Source organism: Fukomys damarensis, unplaced genomic scaffold (assembly GCF_012274545.1).
Source record: "Fukomys damarensis isolate Sample0158 unplaced genomic scaffold, DMR_v1.0_HiC HiC_scaffold_18, whole genome shotgun sequence".
Classification (NCBI taxonomy): Eukaryota; Metazoa; Chordata; class Mammalia; order Rodentia; family Bathyergidae; genus Fukomys; species Fukomys damarensis.
Genome location: NW_022900930.1, coordinates 17,549,110 through 17,573,504, shown reverse-complemented (window position 1 = coordinate 17,573,504; position 24,395 = coordinate 17,549,110). Strand labels below are relative to the sequence as shown.

General features: G+C 36.1%; 1 protein-coding gene across 1 annotated transcript; it reads left to right on the top strand.

Moving 5' to 3' along the window:
- The first annotated feature begins 3,229 nt into the window (after positions 1 to 3,229).
- On the top strand, positions 3,230 to 22,990 carry Frg1 (FSHD region gene 1). The gene is made up of 9 exons (XM_010621765.3): positions 3,230 to 3,452; positions 5,024 to 5,091; positions 13,357 to 13,482; positions 14,336 to 14,393; positions 15,231 to 15,345; positions 17,631 to 17,735; positions 20,346 to 20,437; positions 21,071 to 21,181; positions 22,694 to 22,990. Exons 1-9 carry the CDS (start codon positions 3,391 to 3,393, stop codon positions 22,728 to 22,730), a joined length of 774 nt encoding a protein of 257 aa, XP_010620067.1. The 5' UTR covers positions 3,230 to 3,390; the 3' UTR covers positions 22,731 to 22,990.
- Positions 22,991 to 24,395: the final 1,405 nt, after the last annotated feature.

The following is a 24,395-nucleotide window of genomic DNA, read 5'->3' as shown; positions in this document are numbered from 1 at the left end:
AGTAACTAAGACAATTCACTCTATGGATTGTAAGCATTCCATGTGACATACCGTTCGATAGAGATAGAATTTCTAACTCCACAATAATTGAGGAATGCAGGTTTTTGTCACAACCCTGAAAAGCCTACATGAACGGTTGCCCATCCTATTTCTATTGGTAATGACTCTTGGAAATTTTCATCATGCCTTCTGGATTACTATGATCTATGAAACAGGAAATAATTGGGAAAATGTTATAATTTGGGGAAGGACTCTAACTTATGAATTATTTATAATGGTTTTATTTTCTGGGTTAGGTTTAAGATGAGACAGACCCATTTTGATTCAACAACCCACTAGGTATCAAGAATTTAAGAACCTCTCCCAATATTCTTGTAATTATCACCTGCAGCTGAATGGATGGGGCCACGCTATTTTGGAGTTTCATTCACCAAAACTGTGAGTAAAGAATGACTTTCCACATTAAAAGATACCAAGCCTTAAGCATTTTTTAACAGAAACAGAAAATAGGACTAAGGCACATGGCTATTTCCCTCATCTCCATCCTTCAAACCCTATCATTTATTAGAGAACATTTTCAGATGCCACCTTGAATATATTGAGCTTCTCCTGATCCCTGGAATGAGACCTTAGCATGTATTCCTCTGAATCTGCAATTGTTGCCATCATCTCCTGCTATAACATTTTCTTTGCACCTTTCTTAAGGGAATTTAACATCTAAGAATAATGGATATTTTAGTCAGTTTTCTGTTTCTGTGACACAATACCTGAGAAATCAGTTAAAGGAGTAAAGGTTCATTTGGGCTCATAATTTCAGAGGTTTCAGTCCATGGCCACTTGCCTCCATCAGTTCTGGGTCTGTGGTAAGAAAGAACATCATGGTAAAGAGCATATGTTGGAGCAAAGCCACACACCTCATGGCCACCGAGGGTGGGAGTAACAGTAGACGGGGCAAAATATACCTTCAAAGGCATATTCCCGTGGACATACTTCCACCAACTGGGCCCTACTGCTGTCAAGTAGGTACCAAGCTTTTAACACAAGTTTCATAATATTTAAACAATCATAATATAACACACACACACACATAACACACTTAATGTTTTTTGGCACTTGTTTTGAGACAGGGTCTCACTTCATAGTTCAGGCTGGCCTTGAACTCACTATAGCCCAGGCTGGCCTTGAACTCACAGCAATCCTCTAGCTTAGCCTCTCGAATACTTGCATTACCAGCGTATGCCACCATGCCCAGCTCTATTAGGCACTTTTAAAGGGGTGATTCTATATTCACTGAGGTATCATCCCATTCTATAGCTGAAGAAACTCAGATATACAGATGTTAAATAACTTGCCTGACATCATCCATCTTATAGAGTGCAAGTCCGATAAAGAAGTTATTCCTAGTCTGCAGACTAAACTGCTACTTTGTGCACATTATTTGATCATCAGGCACTGAGTCTGATCTTTTGTATGCCCCAAACCCAGTGGTTTATACAGATGGTGGATGAAAAAATGAGGAATTCACTTCCTGCAATCTCCATTACATGGTATTCCTGACCCACACAATTTTTTTCCATATTTTTACCAGTGGATCCTTACAAGTCACACACCCAAATAGCCTGTTCCTGCCTCTGTACTGAGGCTTAACCTCTGCCATTAGAACCCTAATACATCAATAGGTATTTATGCTGTGTGTACTCCAATACAGGCACTTCATAGGTGATGGGTGAAACAAACATGGAGAAACTTAGGTTCCTGTTCTAAAAATGAGGACAATCAAGTGATAGCAGCATTAGACATACAGGATATTTGAGGAAATACAGTTCCTTCATAGATGGATTTTTGTAGGAAATTCAACCTGAGTTTACCTTAAAGGGTGAAAAGGGTCAGGGGAAGACTAGAAATAGTACCAAGGAGAGTATTTCAGGCAGCAAAAGCAAGAACAGAACATGAAAGTGTTTCTAATAATTCATTGTAACTGGAACTAAAATGACAGGGGTTGATTGTTGGGAATAGAGGTTTATGCTAGGACCCTTCCCTCCCCACAAGTTATGGGCTGCCTTTGCTAGTTTTACATAGAATACCAATATACAAAAAACAATCAGTGGTTCTCCAAATAATAATACTTATTTGAGAATAGTACAGCATTATAATGGGAACACAAATGCCACAGTAAACTGTGGAGATATTCAAAGTATGTGAGGCAAGAGGAAGTTTTTAAAGACAAAAAATGAGGATGACATCCAATATAAAGAAACAATGATCATTCACCACATTGACTAATAACCAGAGTGGCATCAGCCTGGGTTTTACCAGACACTTCCTGGGTGGATGTCCTTGTGCAAGTACTTTTTGTATAAAGTTACAATGAAATCTGTGAAAGAGTATGGTTCTCTACAAGTATTCTGTGACAGTGATCATCAGGTGATTATTCATGAGAATCCTTCCTTCATAACCTCCTGACTGCATTTACTCTGTTGTTGTTAAAAATAGTCAGAAGCAGCTCCATTCTGATTCTGAAAACTTTCACATTTCATTTAGCAGGATTGGTTAAAATCAGTAATTGCTTTTAGAGAGCTCACACAGTCAGCGTATAGAGGGCTGTTTAGAAAGGGGAGAATTACAAAAATGAGGTAGAGCGCCTCTCTCAAGCTCCACTCTATGCAGAAAGACTACTCGGATTAATCTTCCAGGCCATGCTCCCATCCCACTACCAAACTCCTACCAGCACTTGATTCCTGCAGCCAAAATGTGGCATTTAATTACATTTTGTATTATTCTCTGTTCCCTGCCCGTAACTCATCTTACCCTAGTGAAACAACACAAGAAATGTTCATGGAGTTGAAATATCTTGTAAGGATGCCACAGGCCTGACAGACGGCAGAGGTCAGCTACCAACCTCTCCAGCGGCCCTGGCCGCCACGTCCGGGCCCAACACTGGCTGCTCTCAGCTGTCAGGCTTGGTCTACTGCAGACAAACGTTGGGATAACTGATTAATTCATGTCACTCTCTGCCTCATTAAATCATGGCTTAGTTCTGGGACAAAACAAATTAGGCTTAGTCTGTCTCACCATCGTCGGGAAGCTCCAGTCACAGCTGTTAGAACCCGATTCCACCAGAGGGCGCATCCGACCGGGCTTCGGCCATAGCTTCCGGTACTCAGGAGGGAACAAATGAACGCTCATATAGTTAGACCCTCTGCAGCTGCCGTAGCCCCCACCTCCCACACCCCCACCCCTTGCGAGCGTAAACAAACAGGAAGTGCAATCGGTGTTTTGAGACTTTTGGCGTTTGAAAAGGGTCAGCGACTTCTGAGAGACTGTGTTTGCGGAGTGCTTTCTTCGAGTTCACGTTTGTTTCTCCCTTCTGTTAGAAGTTTGCTCAGAACTATGGCCGAATACTCCTACGTAAAGTCCACCAAACTCGTGCTCAAGGGAACGAAAGCCAAAAGGTGAGACCCGAGGCTCCGCTGGGCGGCTCCTCGGTCCCTTCGGTCGTGCGTCCACGCCTGCGGCCCCGAGGAGCACAGCGGGGCTGCTCTTTTGGCTTCTGGCCCGCTGGCCTGGCCTGGGTACCGGACTTAAGCTGCCGCCCCTCGGTTCGTGACACCCTGCGGAGCCGGCGGAAAGGCTGCAGGGCCCAGTCCGAGCTGCCTCGTCCCGAAGAGGGAGGACAGGAAACCAGGAGGAAACCAGTATCCCGGCAGCTGCGCGTTTGGATCCCTGAGTCTTCCCACCGATCTCTGCGTGACGGCTTTACTTTATTCTTATCACGTAGGCTGTAATGACAACCACTTTTGTTAGGGAAAATCTATTTCACCGTTGTATCTCTTAAAAAAAAAAAAAAACTCTAGTTTTTTTTCCGACGTAACATGGAGGGTGGAACTGGGCCGAATCACGCAGTTAAAAGACACATAACGAGCTTTCCCAAGGATGTGGTCTCATATTGACCCAATTACTAAGTTTGTATCTACTGCAAATTGGTTAAAATGTCTAAGCTCCATGCTTTAAGAGCTCAGATCATTGTTTCTGTGTGCTCCTTGATATGTTAAAGAGTCATTAAGAGTGATAAGTGTGCCAGAAAATAAAGCCAAAGGAAGGAGGACATAGTGGTGATGTATAACTGTGAACACCTTAGGTAAATATACCTGTGCTTTCATATCTTCACTTTTTTTTTTTTTTTTTTATTTTTTGGACGTGGATTTGTCCCCGGGGTACTATTTATGCAGATATTGAGCATTTCTTTCTAGTTTCAATTGTAAACCAAGTTGGGGACACTTTTAGGTGCGATGGAAAGAGTGTGAAAGGTAAGAAGACACACTTTTGAGAACTGCTAGGGGTCTGGAATGAAGAGTTTGTTGAATAAGCCTGAAATGTTTACTCTCTGAATTAACAGGACAAAGAGCAGAGTTAGAGTTTGCTTCTGGCTTTTTTTTTTTTTTTTTTTTTTTTTTTTTAGGGTACCGCTGTGTAGCCCGGGCTGGCCTCAAACTCTTGCCTCCTCCTGCAGCAGCCTCCAGAGTATTGGAATTACAGTCTTGGCGTGCCAGGCCTGACTAGTTTACTCTGCTTCTGAAAACATACTTTCTGATTAAAATGCAGGCAGGTGCATTTTAATAACTATCCATTATAAAGCCTATATACCACTGTGTGTTACGAATTAAGTATTTTGCATATTAACTTTTCCATATCATTTTTTAGATGTATATGCCGCAAAATTCATCATTTGAAGTGTACAATTCAGTGGTTTTTTAAATATACTCATGAGATTCACCACTGTTTAGCTGTGTAGAATTTTCAACACCTCAAAAAGACCCCTTACCTTTTTTCCCTTCTCCCAGTATCTGGCACCCACTCAGCTTTCTATCATACATCGGTCTATGAGGATTTGCTTGTTATGAATACATGTATGAAAATCAGTAGCTTGTAATTCACTGTACAGCTTCAAAGACTCTTCTGTGCTTCCATATTGTGATATTTAACATGAAAATCAATATATTAATATATAACTTTTCTCCCATAGTAAGAAGAAAAAGAAAGAAAAGAAGAGAAAAAGAGAAGAGGATGATGAAACCCAACTTGATATTGTTGGTGAGTCAGACACTGAGAAAAGTTGAATTTTGTTGAGATCCCTTTTGAAATTTTTTTTTTTAGTTAAGAATTTATGACTCATTTATGTTTCTCCTTAAGTATTCAGATATCATTTACAGTTTCCAATTTCTGCTTTTTTTTTAGCACAGTGGATAATATTGGTACCTTTCTTCATTTTCCAAGAAGTGTAAAGGAGAGAGAAAGCGTGACCATTGGATTAGCCAAAGATTCTCATCCATAATTTTAAAGACTACTATAGATAGATTGTACAAATAATTTTCTTTGTACATGCATGCATTTTAATTGTAGAGTCAGGGGACTGTCTTTAAGAGAAGATAATCATAGTAAAAATGATTACTTTAGAAACTGAAACAAATGAAATCTGATTAAACACAGTACAACATCAAGATAATGGTAATAGAAGCAAACTGAACCAAACACGTATAACTAGTTTTCCATTTAGTCGTTGTGTCCTTCCACTCTACCAGTACTTTAAAGCACATTTCTTCTCTTCTAAAACTTCACGTGTTTCATTTTGAAACTTCATAAATTGTGGTTGCTTTAAAATTGTGTAAAAATAGGTAGCGGGACAGAGCAAATGTTATGGGAAATCACATTTTTAAAAATTTTTATTAGTACATATTTGCAGTACATAATGATTACATTCATAGGAATTGGTACATGTTCATAACACATCTTAATTCTTTATACATCCTCTTCCCTGCCCCACCCTACTCCCCTATCTCTTGGTCCCCATCCCCTTTGCAAAAGATCTATGCCTTCTTTCCTTATATCTGCCTTTTATTTTGCTCCTTATTTATATTTCAGACTTTTCATAAAGGAGTAACTATGCAATATTTATGCTTATATGTCTGATTTATTTCACTTGATATGGTCACAAGATAACATCCATTTTCCTACAACGTATTTAAATGTTTTCTTTATAGCAGAGTAGTATTCTATTGTGTATAAATGTCACATTTTCTTTATCCCTTCATCTGTTGATGGTCATAGAGACAACTTCTAAGATTTAGCTATAATGAGCTAGGCTTCTATAAACATGAGTTTGCATGTTTTATTCTAATATGTTGTATTTTACTCTTGGGAGGATACCTAGAAGAGGAATAGCTCGGTCTAATGGAATTTCTGTTTTTACGTTTCCCCAAGGGGCTAAAGAGGTTTGTGGCTAGGCCCCTCGGCTTTGCTTCTCTTAGCTCCTGCTTTTCCTGCAGTGGGCTGGGACAGCTTGCTTCATTGTCCTCCGTGGCTATCAGCTCACCATTCTCCACTCCAACAGGAATCTAGCCAGACTGTCAACACAGTGCCACTTCAGTGCTGCTGTTGCTTTTTTGAAAAAGGGAGTGAACATGCTGGCTTAGGGAAGCTTAGGAAGGGCGGGAACTGGGCCTCTTATTTACATACCTAACCTCAAGCCAAGCTTTCAGCAGAGTTCCTGGTTTCAGCTTACTGCCACAGGCCTACAGCTATATTCAGCCACTTCTTGGGTTTAGTCTAGGGTGCTGCCATCCTATGTACTGACGCCCCTGTGCTACAGCACAGGCCTTATTAAAGGCTCACTCGGTGTTCTGTAAACTGGCTCATGAAGTATTTCTTAGATACTGTTGGCTCCAAAAGTCCTGTAAATCTACTTCAGAATTTTATCGTGAGTAGTATGGACAGAGCAGTTGTTTGAAAAGAAAGAGCAGTAAACACTAAGAGCTGTTAGCACCAAAGCCCGACAGAGACCAGTAGCCGACAGAGACCTGTACCAGGTAGAGTCAGACTACAGTCTCCAGCACAAACTGGCCCTAGAAGGCAGCACGTGGCAGTTGCAGAGACTGTCACCTAGTAGTCAACCCATAGTGTCCAGCACAAGCTGACACTGGAAGGTAGTGGCCAGCATTGGCAGACCAGGACCCTGCATAGTTGAGCTATAAGGACTGGCGCAGGCCAGCATGGAACAGTTATGGCAGGCGGCAGCAGTAACTAGCAGCTGGTTGTGTCAGCTGTTGGCACCCAACATTATCCTGTGTCATGAGGACTGCAGTTGCACTTATGATTGGAAACAAAGGGCTTTATCTCTTCAGCTTTGTCAGCATTTATTCCTTGACTTCTTGATGGTAGCGTGGTGTGAGATGAAAAGTTAGCATGGTTTTAGTTTGCATTTTCTTTTGGCCAGAGATGTTGAACTTTTTTTTTTTGCTGTATTGTCATTTGTACTTTTGAGAAATGTCTAACTTGCTCATCTTTTCATTGGATCTTTTATTGGGAGGGGTCTGATTTTTTGAGTTTTTGTATATTTTACGTATTGATACTCTGCCAAACTGGTCTATTGTAGCTCCATGGAGCTGCTGATCCTCTGTGGGCTTACCTTCTGTCACTGGACATAGGTCCCCCTTCCCAGAAGCTATGGTTAGCTTTCCAGACTGCTTTGTTTCTTTTCTCTGCATCGTACTCCATTTCTCCAGCTTCTCTGTAGTTTCTAGTTTTCCTATGAGCTCCCTCCTGGTTCCCAGAAGTCTATTTTTTTGTTTTGTTTTGTTTTCTAGGTGTCTTGATTTCAGGGGCTGGAGAAGCTTTATTTTGCTGACTATCTTTACTCCACCCTTTTTAATCTCATGTTTTGAAAGAGCACATCAACAATTATAACTTGAGGTGGGCATGGTGACGCACACATGTAATCGCAGCACTCAGGAGGTTGAGGCAGGAGTATCACAGCAAATTTGAGGCCAGCCTGGGCTACCTAGTGAGTTCAAGGCCAGCCTGAACTAGAGAGGGAGTCCCTGCCTCAGAAAAACCAAAGAAAAAGAAGTGTAAGTTGGGGTAAGGTGCTGGGGGTGTAACTCAGTGGCCAAATGTTCTCTCAGCTTGCAAATGTAGAATTGTCAAAGGATGGGTGACTATTTAACTCCCTAAAAAATTGACAAATTTGTCTAAAGTGATTGTGCCATTTTACCCTTTTACAAAAAATAAAAGTTCCAGTTGTCAACCATTTATATAATTAATTATCAGCCTTTTCTTCCTCTTTGTGGTACTTGTCATTTGTTTATAGTACTTATCTGATAAACAAGTTTTTAATTTTTATAAAGTTCAGTTTATATTTTTCTCTTTAAGTTTACTGCCTTGTCTCTATTTTATTTTTTTTATTTATTTATTTATTTTGCCTTATCTCTATTTTAAAAGATCTTTGGTTTACTTAAAGGTCATGAAAATATTCTTCTACATTTTCTTTCGGCGAGGTTATATTTTTAGTTTTTACGTAACATCTGTCATTCACTTCAAATTTATCTTTAGCATAGTACAATACAAATGTCTAGTTGTTCTAGCCACATTGTTGAACAGAGTTCCTTTTCCTCATTAAACTGTTTTGTTATCTTTGTTTAAAAGCACCTGACTTTTTGCATTGGTCTAAGTCTTGATTCCTTCTGTTCCGTTGATATTTTTTCTACTCCATTGATGATGTATTTGTCTTCATTACAAGTTCATAAGATTTTGAGGTCAGGTAGCAAGTTCAACTTTGTATTTCTTCTGTCAAGATTATTCTATGTCTTGTACATTTTCAGGAAAATTTTAGAATCAGTTTTATAGGTTCTACCAAAAGAGTATGTTGGATTTTGGGGTAGGAATTATATTGAATCCAGGTCATCTGTGGCTCTTACTCCAGGAAGTGGTTCTCATGGGACCTGAACTAAATGCACAAAATATATTCTAGTATTAAATCCACTCTAGCATTTCTTATATTTCTTGGATCTCTGATATCTCTAATCAGCTCTTACAAGCAGTGACCACTCTGTTAGACCTTGTAAAATCTGCCCGGTATGTGCTCAGCCCAGCCACTGGCTGTTACAGAGAATCCTCGTGTATACTTTTTGCCCCCCACTGCTCTGGATATAGTTCTTTTTCTCCAGTACCTTGCTCTGTAAGTTCCAGTCACTTCAGCATTCCAACCCTCAGTTCAGCTCAGGTGGATTGCATGGTCTTCTGGGCCTCCATCTCCCTGCCCTATAGACAAAAAAACTGCCATCAAGCAGAAAGCCAGTGATTGTGAGGTTCACCTCACATATTTCCTTTTCCTCAAAAGAGGACAGTGCTGCTCCACTTGTGTTTCAGTGTCTAAAATTAGTTTTCCTCATATATTCTGTCTGCTGACGTAGTTTTTTGTAATGGGGATGCAAGTCTAGTACCAGTTATTCTGTCTTGGCTGAATAGAAAATCCTTCTGGGTCTTTTTCACTTCTCATCTTGTTTCACCTTACAGTTGTCTAACCTTGACAGAAGTAAGCATACACTTGGTTCTGGAAGAAAGGAATGTTTTTTAATGTTTTGAAGCTGTTCTATTGATTCTACACAAGGCCCTGAAGGTAAAGCCTAAGCCAGAGTGGATTGGTAAATAAGATAAAAGAAATTCTACCTTTTACAATGAAAGTATCGAACCTGGACAGTAATGAAAAAGAACATGCCAAGCAAAGAGTTTCAATGAACTTTACTAGGCTTGAAAGCAACTGGATATATAATGGAATAGATCAGTGGTGCCAAACCTACGGTACGCATACTGCAACTGGCTGTTATCATTGAAAGCTCTAAAAGGTTCGCCATCACTGGCATAGTTTGTGAAATTCATAGGTAGCTTGTTTTGCCCAGGATCTAAAGCCAGTGAGTCAGCAGAAGTTGTATGAAGAGTAAACTACATTACCATAGAGGAAGAAAATTCCATTTCCAAAGCTAAGATGCAAAGTCCCATTGTGACATGTACATAATGATAGTAGAGATGGAAGGACTGTTTTATCAGAGTCCCTGGGTATATCAGAAGATGAAGTAGGTGGCTGGGAATTTAGCTCAGTGTTTCTGCCGCCTGCCTCACAAGTGCAAGGACCTGAGTTCGATCCCCGGTACTGCGGGGAAATGAGATAAACTGTCACACAGCCTCTGATCTGTATTGCCCCTCAGAGGGATTAATGGATGTGTAGGCATCCACATGAGGCTGTGAGCAACACTGTAGGAGGTCCATTAATCCATTAACCACAAAGTGAGGCCTGTGAAATGTAGGTTCATCTTCCGTATCTGTGGTAGTCTTAATACCAGAAAGAATGAGAAAGAACCATGATGGTATTTTATCTACCACTGTGACTTTTATACTGAGACATTCTTATGTTTGACATTTGTGTCAGATACTGTAAACAAGGTAGTTCTGGTCCCTACCTTCACAAACTTTATTTTCTAAACAATAAATAAAAAGTTGAAATATGTGAGAAATTTTAAGTGTTGTAAGACTATGCAGCAGCAATATTTAACAGTCTACATAAAGCTTAAAAGGAAGTTGCTTTAAGCATGTCTATATATGTTGTTTTTTAAAGTACCAAGAATAGTGTTGAAATAGATTCTTAGATTCAGCTTCACTGTCTATAGCACATAAACAAAGCTTTAACTATAACTGTAATCATTAAACCAATAAGCATACTTCTGAGCTTTAAATGTGGGCCACTTGAAATCTCAGAGGCATAATAGGCATCTGCTCAAGATAACTTTAGTAGCTCAAAATGTTCTAAGTAATGTATCATTTTCCTACTTTGACATAGGTTTAGTATTTTGAAGAATTTGCCTTCCAGAAATTTCTTCTTAATCTGCAAGTCACTGTTGATAGAATTATTGTATTTAGCATTAAGTGTAGGCTGGGGATGTGGCTCATTGATACAGTGTTTACCTCGGATGCAGGAGGGTCTGGGTTCAATTCCCAGCATTGCAAAAAAACAAATTAAGTGTATTTGGTTAGCCTGACATAGGACAAACAAAATACAAAAAATTTAAAAGCATTAGTATAACATTCTTAATGAAAGATTTGCTAATCACAAGACTGTTGATAATGATTCTGATTGAAACAGTTCTTTTATTGAAACAATTACAAATAACTTACCTGAATCTCTCGCTCAATCATTTTGATTACCTTCTAATAGTCTTTAGCTGAAATTTTATTTCTCTCCAATAGATTTTTTGTGATTGAATAATACCTAAGTTAAAATTTGCCATTTTAACCATTTTTAAGTTTATACTTGATTAGTTCTGAAGTACATTCACATTGTTGTTTACCCATTACCACAATCCATATTCAAAACTTTTTCATCTTGGAAAAGCTAAACTTTGTATCCATAGACATCATACCCCATTTTCTCCAATCCTCAGTCCCTGGTAAATATCAGTCCGTGTTCTCTCTCCATGAATGTGACTGTTCTAAGAAACACATAGAAGTAGAAGCATATAGTATTTCTCTTTTTGTGAGGGCTTTTATTATTTAGTATAATGTCTTCAAGGTTTGCCCATGTTATAGCTTGTGTCAGAATTTCTTATTTTATGCTGAATAATCTTCTATTGTATATATGTAATACACTTTGTTTAATCATCTTTCAAGGGATGCTTGCTTTGCCTCCACCTTTTTGGCTGTTATGAATAATTCTGATCTAAACATGGTATGTAGTTACCTCTTCAAGACCCTGGTTTCAATACTTTGGGTCTATATGGAGAAATGAAAATGCTAAACTGTGTGGTAGTTCTATTTGTGATTTTTTTTTTTTTTTAAAGGCACTTTCATACTTTTTTCCATAGGGAATGCAACATTTTACATCTCCAGCAGAACACAAATTTTACATCTCCACATCTTCACCAAAACTTGTTTTCTTGGTTTTTGATAATACTAACTGATACTCATCTTTTCATGTAAATCCATATTTTTGCCCAGTTTTTTGTGTTATTTTAAGAGTACATTTTCTGGATATTAGTTACTTATTATGTATGTAATTTGCAAATCTCCCATTCTGTGAATTTTCTTTTTCCATGTTAAAATTGGTCTTTCATGCACAAAAGTTAATTTTCTTCAAGTTGAATTTGCTCATTTTGTTTTGTTTTGTTAGTACCAGCGATCAAACTCAACAACTTCTTGCGCTTGTGAGGCAGGCGGTGGCACCACTGAGCTAAATCCCCAGCCCTCTTGAAGTTGAATTTGTCTGTTTCTTGTCTATAATATGTGCTTCCTGTGTCACGTCCAAGAAATCAGTGCAAAACCCAGTGTTATGAAGCTTTTCCTGTTTTCCTTTAAGAACATACTTTTATGTATATATAAAGTATATATAAAAATATACTTTTAAGTGTTTTAAGTAAATTATAGGTACAATTTAATGATATTTTAAATTAGTTATGAAAAGCCTGAACTATTTACCTGAACAGGAAATTTTGTGAGTGTTTGGCTCAATTTTTAAAAACTGTTTAAATGGAAATTTCCAAATTAATACAGATGTTTTTATACCTAACACTATGCTATTATCAGACCTTTAAAATTAACAAGAATTAATATTATCTAATACCCAGTTAAAGATTGGTTCATTTTTACTCTAGCAAAGTGCAATACGGAAGATTTGAGACCTCTTTCTTTCTTTTTTGATAAAATATGAACATCTACAAAGATTCCATAAATAATTGGACTCTAAATTTAACATCTTTCTATAGATACTTAGACATTAGTGTTTACATAGATTCTCATTTTGCCTCTAATCTAAAATCATAGATATATCTAGAGTAATACCTTTCCATAGTTTCAGCTACTTGTAGTCAAATGTGTTCTCAAAATATTAAATGGAAAATTCTAGAAGTAAAAAATGAGTTTTAAAGTGCATGCCATTCTGTGTAGCATTATCAGATCCATCACCCTCCTGCCCAGATATGAATCATTCCTTTGGCCCATGGTTTGACACTGTATAATCTGTCTGCTTGTTAGTCACTTAGTAGCCAACTTGGGTGTCTGTCATGCTTTCACAGTGCTTGTTTGCAGCAACACTTAATTTACTTAATAATGGCCCAAGAACAAAAGAGTAGTGATGTTCACAATTTGGAAATGCCACCAAGAAACCACACTTTCTTAAGTGTGTGAGAAGCTGTATTTGTATAATTTTTATTATATTATTGTAATTATTATTTATTGTTATAGGAGAAAGCCAGCATCTCTGTTATTTCTTACAACTATAATGTAAAAGCCATTTAAAATAAATTGTAATGGCTGAACACATAGTTTGTAATCTTAACTCCTAGGAAGATCACAGTCAGTGGCCATCCTAGCAACATAGTGAGACATTTTCCCAATATGAAAGGGTTGGGGCAATAACTTAGTAGTGAAGCACTTGCCTGCCATGCATGAAGCAAGCTTGCATTCAATTCCCAGCATTGGGGGTTAAAGTTTCAAAAAATAAAATGTTTAATAAATGCTGATTTTTTTTTTTTAAAGGAATGTGGTGGACAGTAGCCAACTTTGGTGACATTTCAGGAACTATCGCCATTGAAATGGATAAAGGAACCTATATCCATGCACTTGACAATGGTCTTTTTACTCTGGGAGCGCCACATAAGGAAGGTTGGTGTTTGCTAGAAAGAATGAAAGGGAAAAGATACTTAAAGTACAGGTTTCATAATGGTCATGCGCTTAGCCCCACTATTATTATGCTCAAACATGTTCTAAAGGAATGGAACTATTGCATTGGACTTTTTTCTTTTTTGTATATTTCCAACTCTTGGCAACTCCCTCTTTCTAGTGTAAGCATTTCAAAACAGTGTCTGGAGGGCCGGGGATTTAGCTCAGTGGTTCCGCCACCTTCCTTGCAAGCACAAAGACCTGAGTTCAATCCCCGGTACCAAAAAAAAAGAAAAGAAAAAGAAAATAGTGTCCGGTGACAGAGACCACCTGTGGAGATAAAAAGCAGTATAAATACTACAATTGCAATAGTAAGAGAAAAGAAAACCAGGTGGAATCAGGAGTTTTCTTCAGACCTTTTGCCAAAACTAGCCTGAGAATGGTTAACAATTGGAAGTTTCCTTATTCTTATTAGCCCACAGGGGAAACACTAATGAATGAAATAAACAGCAAAAAGCAGTATCACTTGATCACAATGGTCATTCCTTGAATAAATGAAAGCATTTGGTGTTTTAAATACTAAGGGCTTATTCTCTATGCCTTGTCGTTAAAACACAAGGAGAAAGTATCTCAGAAGTAACTAAATTGTCATCATCTCAACCTATCTTTTAGCCATGCAGTGATAGAAAGATAGTCTATGGAAGCTATTACTCTATGGATACTATATTATAGTTGTGTCCAAATATCCTAACATTTTTAAATTTATTTAGAAAAAAACTACATTTTTAAAGCAAAGTAATATCTTTACCTGCATATTTATTTTTAAAAATAAAATATTTTCATTTGTTTCCTGTAGTTGATGAAGGTCCTAGTCCTCCAGAGCAGTTTACTGCCGTCAAATTGTCTGATTCCAGGTAAACTTGAGTTTAGCTATAATTAATAATCTTCTTTTTGTTAATTTCATTCATTATAAAATTCTATTCTGCTAAGGCCATATAGTAACTTTGACTTAAGAAATAAATTTTGGGGGATCGGGGATTTAGCTCAGTGGTTCTGCCGCCTGCCTCACAAGCACAAGTTCCTGTGTTTGATCCCCAGTACCTGGTAGCAAAAACAGAAAGAAATTTTTTGAAAATGAATTCTGTGACATTCAAAAATAGAACACTAAGCACAATGTCCTGAATTTGATCCCTGCTACCAAAAAAAAAAAAACCCAAAAAACTACCATTTAAATACCCAGTAAATATGAAAGTATTCTTAAGGTAGAATTATACAAACTTTGTGTTTTGAGAGGAGAATTAAATCTCTAGCATTTTATATATAAAAAAGATATTAATAGGACATTGTATAGTGGCCAAAAAAATTTTTTAATACATCACTAATGGGATATTTACATCTATTGAAAGTAGCATATTTGAAAAGTAATACATTTGGAAAATATTTTCTATAGAATCCATAATATTAGATATTGTGCAATGTAAGATATACAGTATTTGTATTCAAAAACAAAATTCTAAATTATATATAGAGAACTACAGTGTCCACTATGACAGCAAGCAGCCACATGTAGTTTTTAGAGATTTGGAAAATATCTAGTCTGAATTTTTATATTTTATAATTTGTATAAAAATGTCTGGATATGTGTGTTTATTTGTGTGTGTGTGTGTATATATATGCATGCACACTATATTTAGTTCCATATTTAATTTTTTGCTCCTTTTTTAATATGTGTTCATTTTATTAACCCAAAGAATTGCTCTGAAATCTGGCTATGGAAAATATCTTGGTATCAATTCAGATGGACTTGTTGTTGGGCGATCGGATGCCATTGGACCAAGAGAACAATGGGAACCAGTGTTTCAAGATGTAAGTGCTATTATTATTTATAAGTCTTACTGTGAGTATGAGAAAAAAAATTTAGGATTTAGCTCAGTGGTTCTGCCACCTGCCTCACAAGCACAAGGACCCAAGTTCAATCCCTGGTACCAAATAACAAAAAAAAAACTTTTTTAAAAGAAAAGTGCAACAATATACATTTAGTTGAAAAAGATTACTACAAACTTAAAACCTTAAAAATATTCCAAAAAACAGTGCAAGAAAGAAGAGCAGTAGTGTTTGCTCACCATGTTTCTGTACACCCTTGGGGGCAGCCCTTGGACTTTCAGGATTCTTAAATAATAGTCAACTTTTAAGTCTCAGTGTGGGGAAACAGGATAGATATTTCAGGAGTATCTTCTTTGTGTTTGTTTGTTTGTTTGATTGGTTTTTTGAGACAGGGTCTCACTATGTAGTTGAGTCTGACTTGGAACTCACTATGTAGTCCAGGCTGGTCTCGAACTCACAGCAGTCCTCCTGCCTCAGCCTCATGAGTGCTGGGATTACAGGTGTGCCATCATGCTTGGCAGGAATATCTAATTACTAGCAGAAAACATGAATGTTTTCAAAGACGTTGGGGAATATGGTAAATGGACGGGAGCAAACTAAGGCCAAGTTGTGACAATTTCTGCACAAATAATAATTCAATTTAGTCTTCTTAGAACTGTAAAAGTGTCTCAGTTCATAACCTGAAAAGGAAAAGCAGTGCACAAAAATAATTTTAATACAAAAGAAAAATACAGTTATTAATTTTAATAAGTAGGTAATTGCAGTATATGAATGTTTTAAGTCTTTGTTGGTAGAGAATACATAATTTCCTTTTTCTGTTTCTATAAGTAGTAAAGAATAAAAATGTAGAACTAAAAAGACTCCAGAGAGTTGATAATATATGAACAACAGTGGTAAGAAGCAGCAGTGGGCATCAAGAGGAACCACCACGTGGAGAAGTTCAGTAAATGAGTCGCACCAATATTATATACAATAGCAAAGTCAAAATAAGATCCAACAGGGTTTTTCAAAATGATATATTAGCCATACACCCCTTCAAAAGGAAGTCAGTTTAATCCAGTGAGAAAAGACATTAATTTCACATAATTTAAGTTTTTTATTATTGTATGTTTGCAATACATAGTAATTACCTTGATCTTGGGGAATTGGTACGTTATCTATTGCATTCTTCTTCCTTCCCCAGCCTCTGCCCTCTCTCTCTCTCTCTCATTCTTTTTTCCTCACATCCTCTTCTCATCTCTACAGAGGCTTAATGCTGAATAATTTAAATTTAAGAGGCACAAGTTAAACTACTTTCTTCACAAAGTACAAAACGGGACTCAGCTGATCATAACACAGGCTTAAATATCCTTGAAGCCATATGCCAGTACTCACCAAGAGCCACCTAAGTGATACAACCTATACCTTCTCACCCTGAATAAGAAATTAAGTCTGTACCATTAGCACTTTTTAAACTAGACATTATATGAATTAATTAAAACATTTGTCATTACTCTATTTGTGAATATTTTGTCTGATGCATAAGGTATTCCAAGAATTTTTTTAAAAAAAGAATACAAAGGCTGGGGATTTAGCTCAGTGGTGCCATCACCTGCCCTCACAAATGCAAGGTCATGAGTTCAATCTCCAGTACAAAAAAAAAGTAATTCAGCCTTAAATTTGTTAAGGAAATTTAATCAAATTTATAATTCGGGTATAGGTATAAAAAACACTAGTTTTCAACATTTTGCTTAATAAAAATCAGTGTAACACATCAAGTATTAAAAAAAAATTCTATACATGAGTTGTTCATATATTTGATTCCTAAAGTAAACTCAGAGGTACAACAGGCTAGTTTTTATTTGATGTCTTTTTTAAAGTTTCCGGCGATGAATAAAAGGAATTTTACTTAAAACATTAATATTTTAATATATTATAAATTATTCATAACATTTTGTCTTTAAAGATAATCTTTTTAACTGATTGTTAAAAGGGCTAGGGATATAGCTGAGTGTTCCCTGAGTTCAGCCCCCAGTACTGAAAAAAGAAAAGAAATCTTATTTCACTAGTTAGAATTTAGCAGTACTAGAATATGCTCACAGTGTTTCTGTATATGAGTAATGATAGTGTAGGTGATTTAGTGTTTCTTTTTTATATGTTGTTATAGTTACAGGTTTTTTCTAAATTCTATTTCTTGATTTTAGAATCAATAAAAAACAAATTTAGTCTAAAGACAATACATCTTCTGCAGATGTCCTTATATCTATTTTTTGTTTTGTTTTATTTAGGGGAAAATGGCCTTATTGGCCTCAAATAGTTGCTTTATTAGATGCAATGAAGCAGGTGATATAGAAGCAAAAAGTAAAACAGCAGGAGAAGAAGAAATGATAAAGGTAATCATAACATTTCTTTACAGATTGATACATGTCATCTGTGTGATATGAGTCTGTAAAACATTTGTCCTTTGCTATCACTAAGACTTACTATCTTTGTAATACTGTTCCAAATAGACTTTTACTTTTAATTACAGATTCCATAATTGATGGTTTATTTGTATGTTTTAAATGACTGCATCTCTGAGCACTTTATTATTTCAATTTGTTAGTATCTTTTTCTGAGAAGTTCCATGTACTTTTTAGACCTATATTTTCTTTTTTGCTCCTCCTGCATTTAAAAAATAGATATGTTCACATAACACAAAAACTTTAAAGCATTTAAAGACATACATTTCTTATCTACTTTGTTCACCTTTCTCCATTTATCCTGTCTCCCCATCCCTGCTTCTCCCTTTTTTATAACCTAAAATTTTATTCATAAATACATGAATATGTTTGTAATTTTCTATCTTGAATTTTTTTTCTTAATATTGTATTGTGGAAATCTTTTACTTCTCATTATATGTAGGAAGTTCTCTTTTTCCTGCCCTTTCCCCATCATCCTCTCCTTTCCATTTCGTTTTCTCTTTTTAATAGCTACTTAGTAATCCATTTTAGGAACATACTTTATTTAAATCAATCTCTTACATATGGAAATTGGGATGTTTTCAGCCTTTTTTTTTTTTTTGAGCCTTTTATTCTTAGAAACAGTGCTATAGCACTTAACTTTAACTATGCATCATTTTGTTTAAAATATATCCAAAGATACATTCTCAGAAGCATAACAGGGTCACGAGTCTGTGCATCTAGAATTATGTTAGATATCCTAAGGTCTCTTCCATTGAGGTTATACAAAATTATGTTTACACTGACATATATAAGGTTAGTAGGTTGTTTTGTTTACTACCTGACCACTGTAATGCTAGGCTTACAGGAAACATGAGAGTCACAGTAAAATTTACATGGCTTTAGCACTCAAATATTTGTTGGTCTTTATGAATAACTACATTTCTTTTTTACATGAAGAGAAACATGAAGCACAGGGAAAAAAAATTAGTCGCTAAGCTGGAAATTAAACTTCCTTATTCTGGGTGAAGTTTCCTTATCCACTTTATTTTACTTGATTGTGAAAGTTACACAGACATCTTCATGTTAAGGTGACCTTCTAAATAAAATCACACGATAGCTTAGATAAATCAGGTGGTTAGCTGAAATATGATGTTGCCCCTTGAGGCTTTTTTTTTCAACTTACAAAATCCACTAGATCCTTACTGACAGTACACTAAAGTGTGTCTAATGAATAACTATCACATTCTTGTTGCATTACCTTTTTACTCTTGGCATTCCATTCCAGTCCTGAGTGTTCTGAAGCTGCCATAATTTCTGTTGGAATCATAGGTTGCAACTAGTCTCATCCTGATTTGCTGTGTTCAATGCATTGGGAAGGGCTACAGTCAAAGACTCTTAGAGGTGGGGGTTGAGGAGGTGCCTATTCTAAAATACTTTTAATTCTTTGCTGTCTTATGTGTTGAGTAAAATGGTTTTATTTCAAGTATTTTTTTAATTGTTACAAAGCATAAAAAATATACATTTTCTCTACTACCAGCTTTATTTATAAGTACCTACCAAATTTCTATATATGCTTTGTTAAATTCCTTGTCATATATTTGCTTTTATTCTCAAGATATTCTTTGCATAGTAATTTTATATTTTAGTATGTTTTTCCTTGAAAAATATTGCTGATATTTACGAGCAAGACTGATAGTTACATTAACTCTATTTGACCTGTTACTTTTGGCTGATGGAAAAATGCCTCCCTAGAATATAGAATAGCAACTAGAAAATTTATTGCATTTCTTATAGTTCTACAAAAGGCCTTTTGACTGTTAGAACAAATTTAACCTAAGACTTAGGTATTTTTCAGTAACATAAATATAAATATAAACCAAGTAATTGAACACTCTGCTGAATTTGGTACATGCTTTGTTGCCTTTCATCTTCATAGCAGTCTTATGAAGTAGCTATTATCTTAACTTTACAGAAAAGGAAATAGCCTTCAGTCCTAATATTACCTTTCACTTCATGAAAGTCACACAACTAAATATGGAAAGACAATGCATTCACAGGCTCAGCTGACTGACTCCAGAAGCTACTTCTGCCTCCTGTAACACACTGCTTCATAGAGATAGCCTGTTAGGAGAATGGTGATGGATTTCTCATTTACCTGTATTTAGTTTTTATTTATATTCAGTTTTATTGTATCATGCTAACCTTTTATCTGCACTTTAGTATAAAGCTATTGAAGACAATACAAATATTTGTGTAGTGCTGTGTATTACATAAAGATGTTATTGCATTAATTATAAAGTAGTTCTCAAATGAAGTACCATGCAATTTCCATAGGTCTCATTGATTAGTCAAGCACAGTACCTGCAAGCTCTGAGCAATGATTATCCAGGACTCTAAAACAATTTTTTTAGTGTGTCTGGCACAAGGGCTGTTTTTAAAAAAAGCATAAAAGGGCAGTTACTTATATCAATTATATACATGAAATATCAGACACATCCAGAGTAAGTGGGAGAAGAAGATAAATGTATCACCTGTTGGGTTCTCATCTTAAATATCTAGATTAGATCCTGTGCTGAAAGGGAAACGAAGAAAAAAGATGACATTCCAGAAGAAGACAAAGGGAATGTAAAACAGTGTGAAATCAACTACGTGTATGTATTCTCCTTTTAAACTCACAGATCTACGGTAGACACTTTTACACTAAAATACCTGAAGGACAAGAAGGGGCCGCCTACTGTAGATTGTAGGACACAGCATTCATTTGAATGCTTTTCTTAAGGCGTCTGTTTTCCTTTTATCCTGCTGGCTCTCAAAGCTGAAATCCTTTGTTACTCAGTACTTCCTGTTCCCCCCCACCATTTTTTTTTTAACTGGAGATTGAACCCAGGGCCGTCACACTGAGCTACATCCCCCACCCTTTTTGTTTTTTATTTTTAGACAGGGTCTTGCTATTTTGCCTAAACTTGCAGTCCTCCTGCCTCAGCTTTCCAAAGTGCTAGGATTATAGCTGTGTACCACCACACCTGGCTTCCTCATCCTTAGGAGAATTGCTTAATCCTGCCCAGGTTCCATTCATGTTCAGAACATGGGCCTCCAGCCCATATTCATTGGTAGAAATGAGCTTTGCAGAGCTGTCCAAACAATATCCTTCGTGATGGTAGATCCTAAATGTCACCTTTGTAGTTGAAAAGTTATTAAAGAAATACAATTTGATATTTTAAAATAAATGGGGAAAAATTTTAATAGTATTGAGATTTTTTTCAACAAAGCTATTTTCTTTACAGAAAAAAATTTCAGAGTTTCCAGGACCATAAACTTAAAATCAGTAAAGAAGACAGTAAAATTCTTAAAAAAGCTCGGAAAGATGGGTTTTTACATGAGACACTTCTGGACAGGTAAATACAAATTTACAGTTTTCCAACAGTTTCAGGTAGCCAAGAGGTACATGGATAAACCCATGTTCTTTTTAAAGTACTATAATTTTAAAATTTTGTTTTTATTTCTAATTTATATATGTAGCAAAATTACCAGGAGAGAACATTAATAAGTCTGAGAAAAGATTGCCAAAAAAGAATATCTAAAATTTAGAACCATTGTCTTAAATACTTCTATACTTTATTGTAAGAAATTAGGGTTTGGGTGAAAGAATTTTTATAAACTTATTTTTATAACCTTTTTTTTTTTTTTTTTTGCTTTTTGAGACACGGTCTCACTGCATTGTTCAAGCTGGCCTTAAACTCAATATGTAGCCCAGGCTGGCCTTGAACTTGTGGAAATCCACCCTATGCCTCCCAAGTGCTGAGATTATAGGCATGTACCACCATGCCTAGCTGTTTTTACAACTATAAGTTGTTTGAATAATATCAAAATTCTGTGGATTCTATTAGAGTTCTAAAAATTAGATAAATTTGTAAAATGGCCAAATTTTAAAAGTTTAATAAATGCCGAGCATGGTGATGCATCCCTGTAATCCCAGTACTTGGGAGGCTAAGGCAGGAAGATCACTGAGAATTGGAGGCTAGCCTGAAACTTTGCAGTGAGTTCAAGGCCAGCCTGACTACATAGCGAGAACCTGTCTCCAAAAAAAAAATTAAATTAGTGAAACTGAATCAGTTTGATTAAATTAGATTCACAAATGTGCAGGAATATTTATCATGTTCATTTCTATTCTCTTTAATATCTAGGTCAGTGGTGACGAACCTGTAGCATTCATGCCACAGCAGGCTGTGTCATTGAAAGCTTAAAAGGTTCTCAAGCACTGTCCTAAGTTAATAATTTATAAATACCCAGAGGCTTTGCTGTGTGCTTACATCTATACATCATGGAAGTGCCAGATGAAGAGAGTTCCTTTCTGCTACTTATTCATATCCTGTGTTGCGAAATTACTCTTAACCTTCCTTTACATAATCAGATAAAGACATACTTAGTCATATTATTCCTGAACTAGTTGATGGAGTTCCTACTGGAAATCAGTAAATAATGTAAGAATTTTTTCCAGTTGAGTAAATTAGTATATAATCTAATGAGAAAAAAGAGGATATAAAATACAATCAGGACATGAACTCTAAAATAGAATAAGCTGTTTGTCCTATAATTTTAGCATTGTAAAAATACAGCATTTCTACTGACTAGCAATTTAGGGTAGACTTAAATTCATAAGGAATTAATTTTAAATTGCTAATGTGAATTGAAAAAGCCTTGGGCAATATTTGTAAATATTAGGGAAAATTTTTTTCATAAGACTATAATCCATTTTGTATAAAAAGAAAGTTGAAAAGTAAAAATGTAATTATAGTGGCAATATTACAAAAATTGAACACAGTTTCTAAGTATGAGTTTTATATTTACTAGCAGTTAACTATATATATGCTGTGTCTCACATTGATTACTTTTTTTGTCTTAAACAGGAGAGCCAAGTTGAAAGCTGATAGATACTGCAAATGACTGGGACTTTTCTTTGTTTCTGCTTACTCTTTTTGTTTTCTCTGAATAAAATATGCAGTGATAGTGCTTTTATAGAGTTCTTGGGGTGTTGTGGAATTATTGCTTAATATCCAGCTTCATCAAGATGAATAATGTTTAAGATTCTTCATGCGTGTACTTTTTAGTTAAGGGAAGTATTTCATATGGAAATGAAACTTACAGTTCTCATGTAAAATACTGCATAATTTTTTTTCTGAATTTCCTGTCATGGAGCATTAAGTATTACTCTAAAAAACTTTTCCCATGCTACTTGTGGAATGTTATCTTGATTTATTATCTGTGTACTTCATATGTATACTTAATCAGTACCTATACCATAATTCCAGTGAATGTTCCAAATCCAGGTTGTATATAAAATGCCTGAATTCCATGGGAAATTCTGATTCAAAATTGAAGTTGACATCTGTTTTTAAAAGTCTATGATGGGGCTGGGGATTTAGCTCAGTGGTTCTGCTTCCTGCCTCACAAGCGCAAGGGCCCAAGTTCGATCCCTGGTACCAAAAAAGAAAAATATGATGAACCTTATGCACAAAGAGTTATTTAGACCTGACCTAACCTGCCAGACCCTGTCTAGTGCTAGCTGTCACCAAATGTAGTTAAATGGCCCAAAGCAAAGTAGCTAGGTTACTAGTGTCCATTTTATATAGCAGTTCTTGGAAGTCTGTAAGTTTCTGTTCTAATAGTCGACATTCCTCTGTGTTACATTTTCCTTCTGTTTCTGATCTTTGGATTGGGACGATGCTTACTCCTAAAATCTCCCAAAGCAGCAGTTCTTATTCTTAATCTGGGCCTATTTTCCCCCATAGGTTATTTCATTGTCTGGAAATGTTTGTTTAAAGCACTACTGGAATCCAGATAAATTAATGCATCTGACTTATAACCCTAGTAACTTATACAAAATAAGATATAAAAGTGCTAACCCAAGAGAAAATGCTCATATTTCTCAGATTAGTTCATTTCAGTCATTCCATCTTCAAGTTCACTGACACACACACCATCTCTGTTAAAAATACATGACAGTTTTCTTTAAAGTTGTGTATTGTATTTTAGCATTTTTAGATTTCCACTGGATCATCTGGGTTAATTTGGAGTTGCTTTTCACTGATTGCTTTGAGTATGTTTATTCATGTATTATAATTGGACTATATCCTGAACCTGATAAAAACTGTAGATCTTCTTCCTCTGAAAAATTGTGATTTTTTTGTTCGGTAGGCAGTTAACACGGTTGAACTCAAGCTCCAAAGTCAGTCTCCTTGCAGTGTGCAGCAGATGAAGTCTCTAGTCAGTTCTTGTGGTTTTCGCTGGGCCCTTGAAGTAAGCAAAAGAGGGTCAGACTTAAAGGTCACTATGAGAATTGGGCAATGTGGCTTCCTTCTGGTGGCTCTCTCCTTGAGAATTTCCTCCTCAAGTTCCAGATTCTTTGGTCACTCTGAATTTGGTCCTCTAATTCCTCAGCTAGTCAGACGTGGGTTTGTACATAATTTCATGACTCAGTGGCACTGTGTGGGGTTTGCCCTAAGATTTTAAAAATAACAGTTCCCTCTTAACAGAGTTAATGTCCCTGTACTGTCAGACTGCTTTGGACCGCTTTCCATTAGCTTTTTTTTTTTTTTTTTTTTTTTTTTT

What these genes read in the sequence shown, in the direction of transcription:
- Frg1 (XM_010621765.3), top strand. Translation starts at nt 3,391, where the DNA reads ATGGCCGAATACTCCTACGTAAAGTCCACCAAACTCGTGCTCAAGGGA. An exon ending in GTCAAATTGTCTGATTCCAG is followed by an intron (nt 14,394 to 15,230) that starts GTAAACTTGAGT and finishes ATTAACCCAAAG; the next exon opens with AATTGCTCTGAAATCTGGCT. An exon ending in CATGAGACACTTCTGGACAG is followed by an intron (nt 21,182 to 22,693) that starts GTAAATACAAAT and finishes TGTCTTAAACAG; the next exon opens with GAGAGCCAAGTTGAAAGCTG.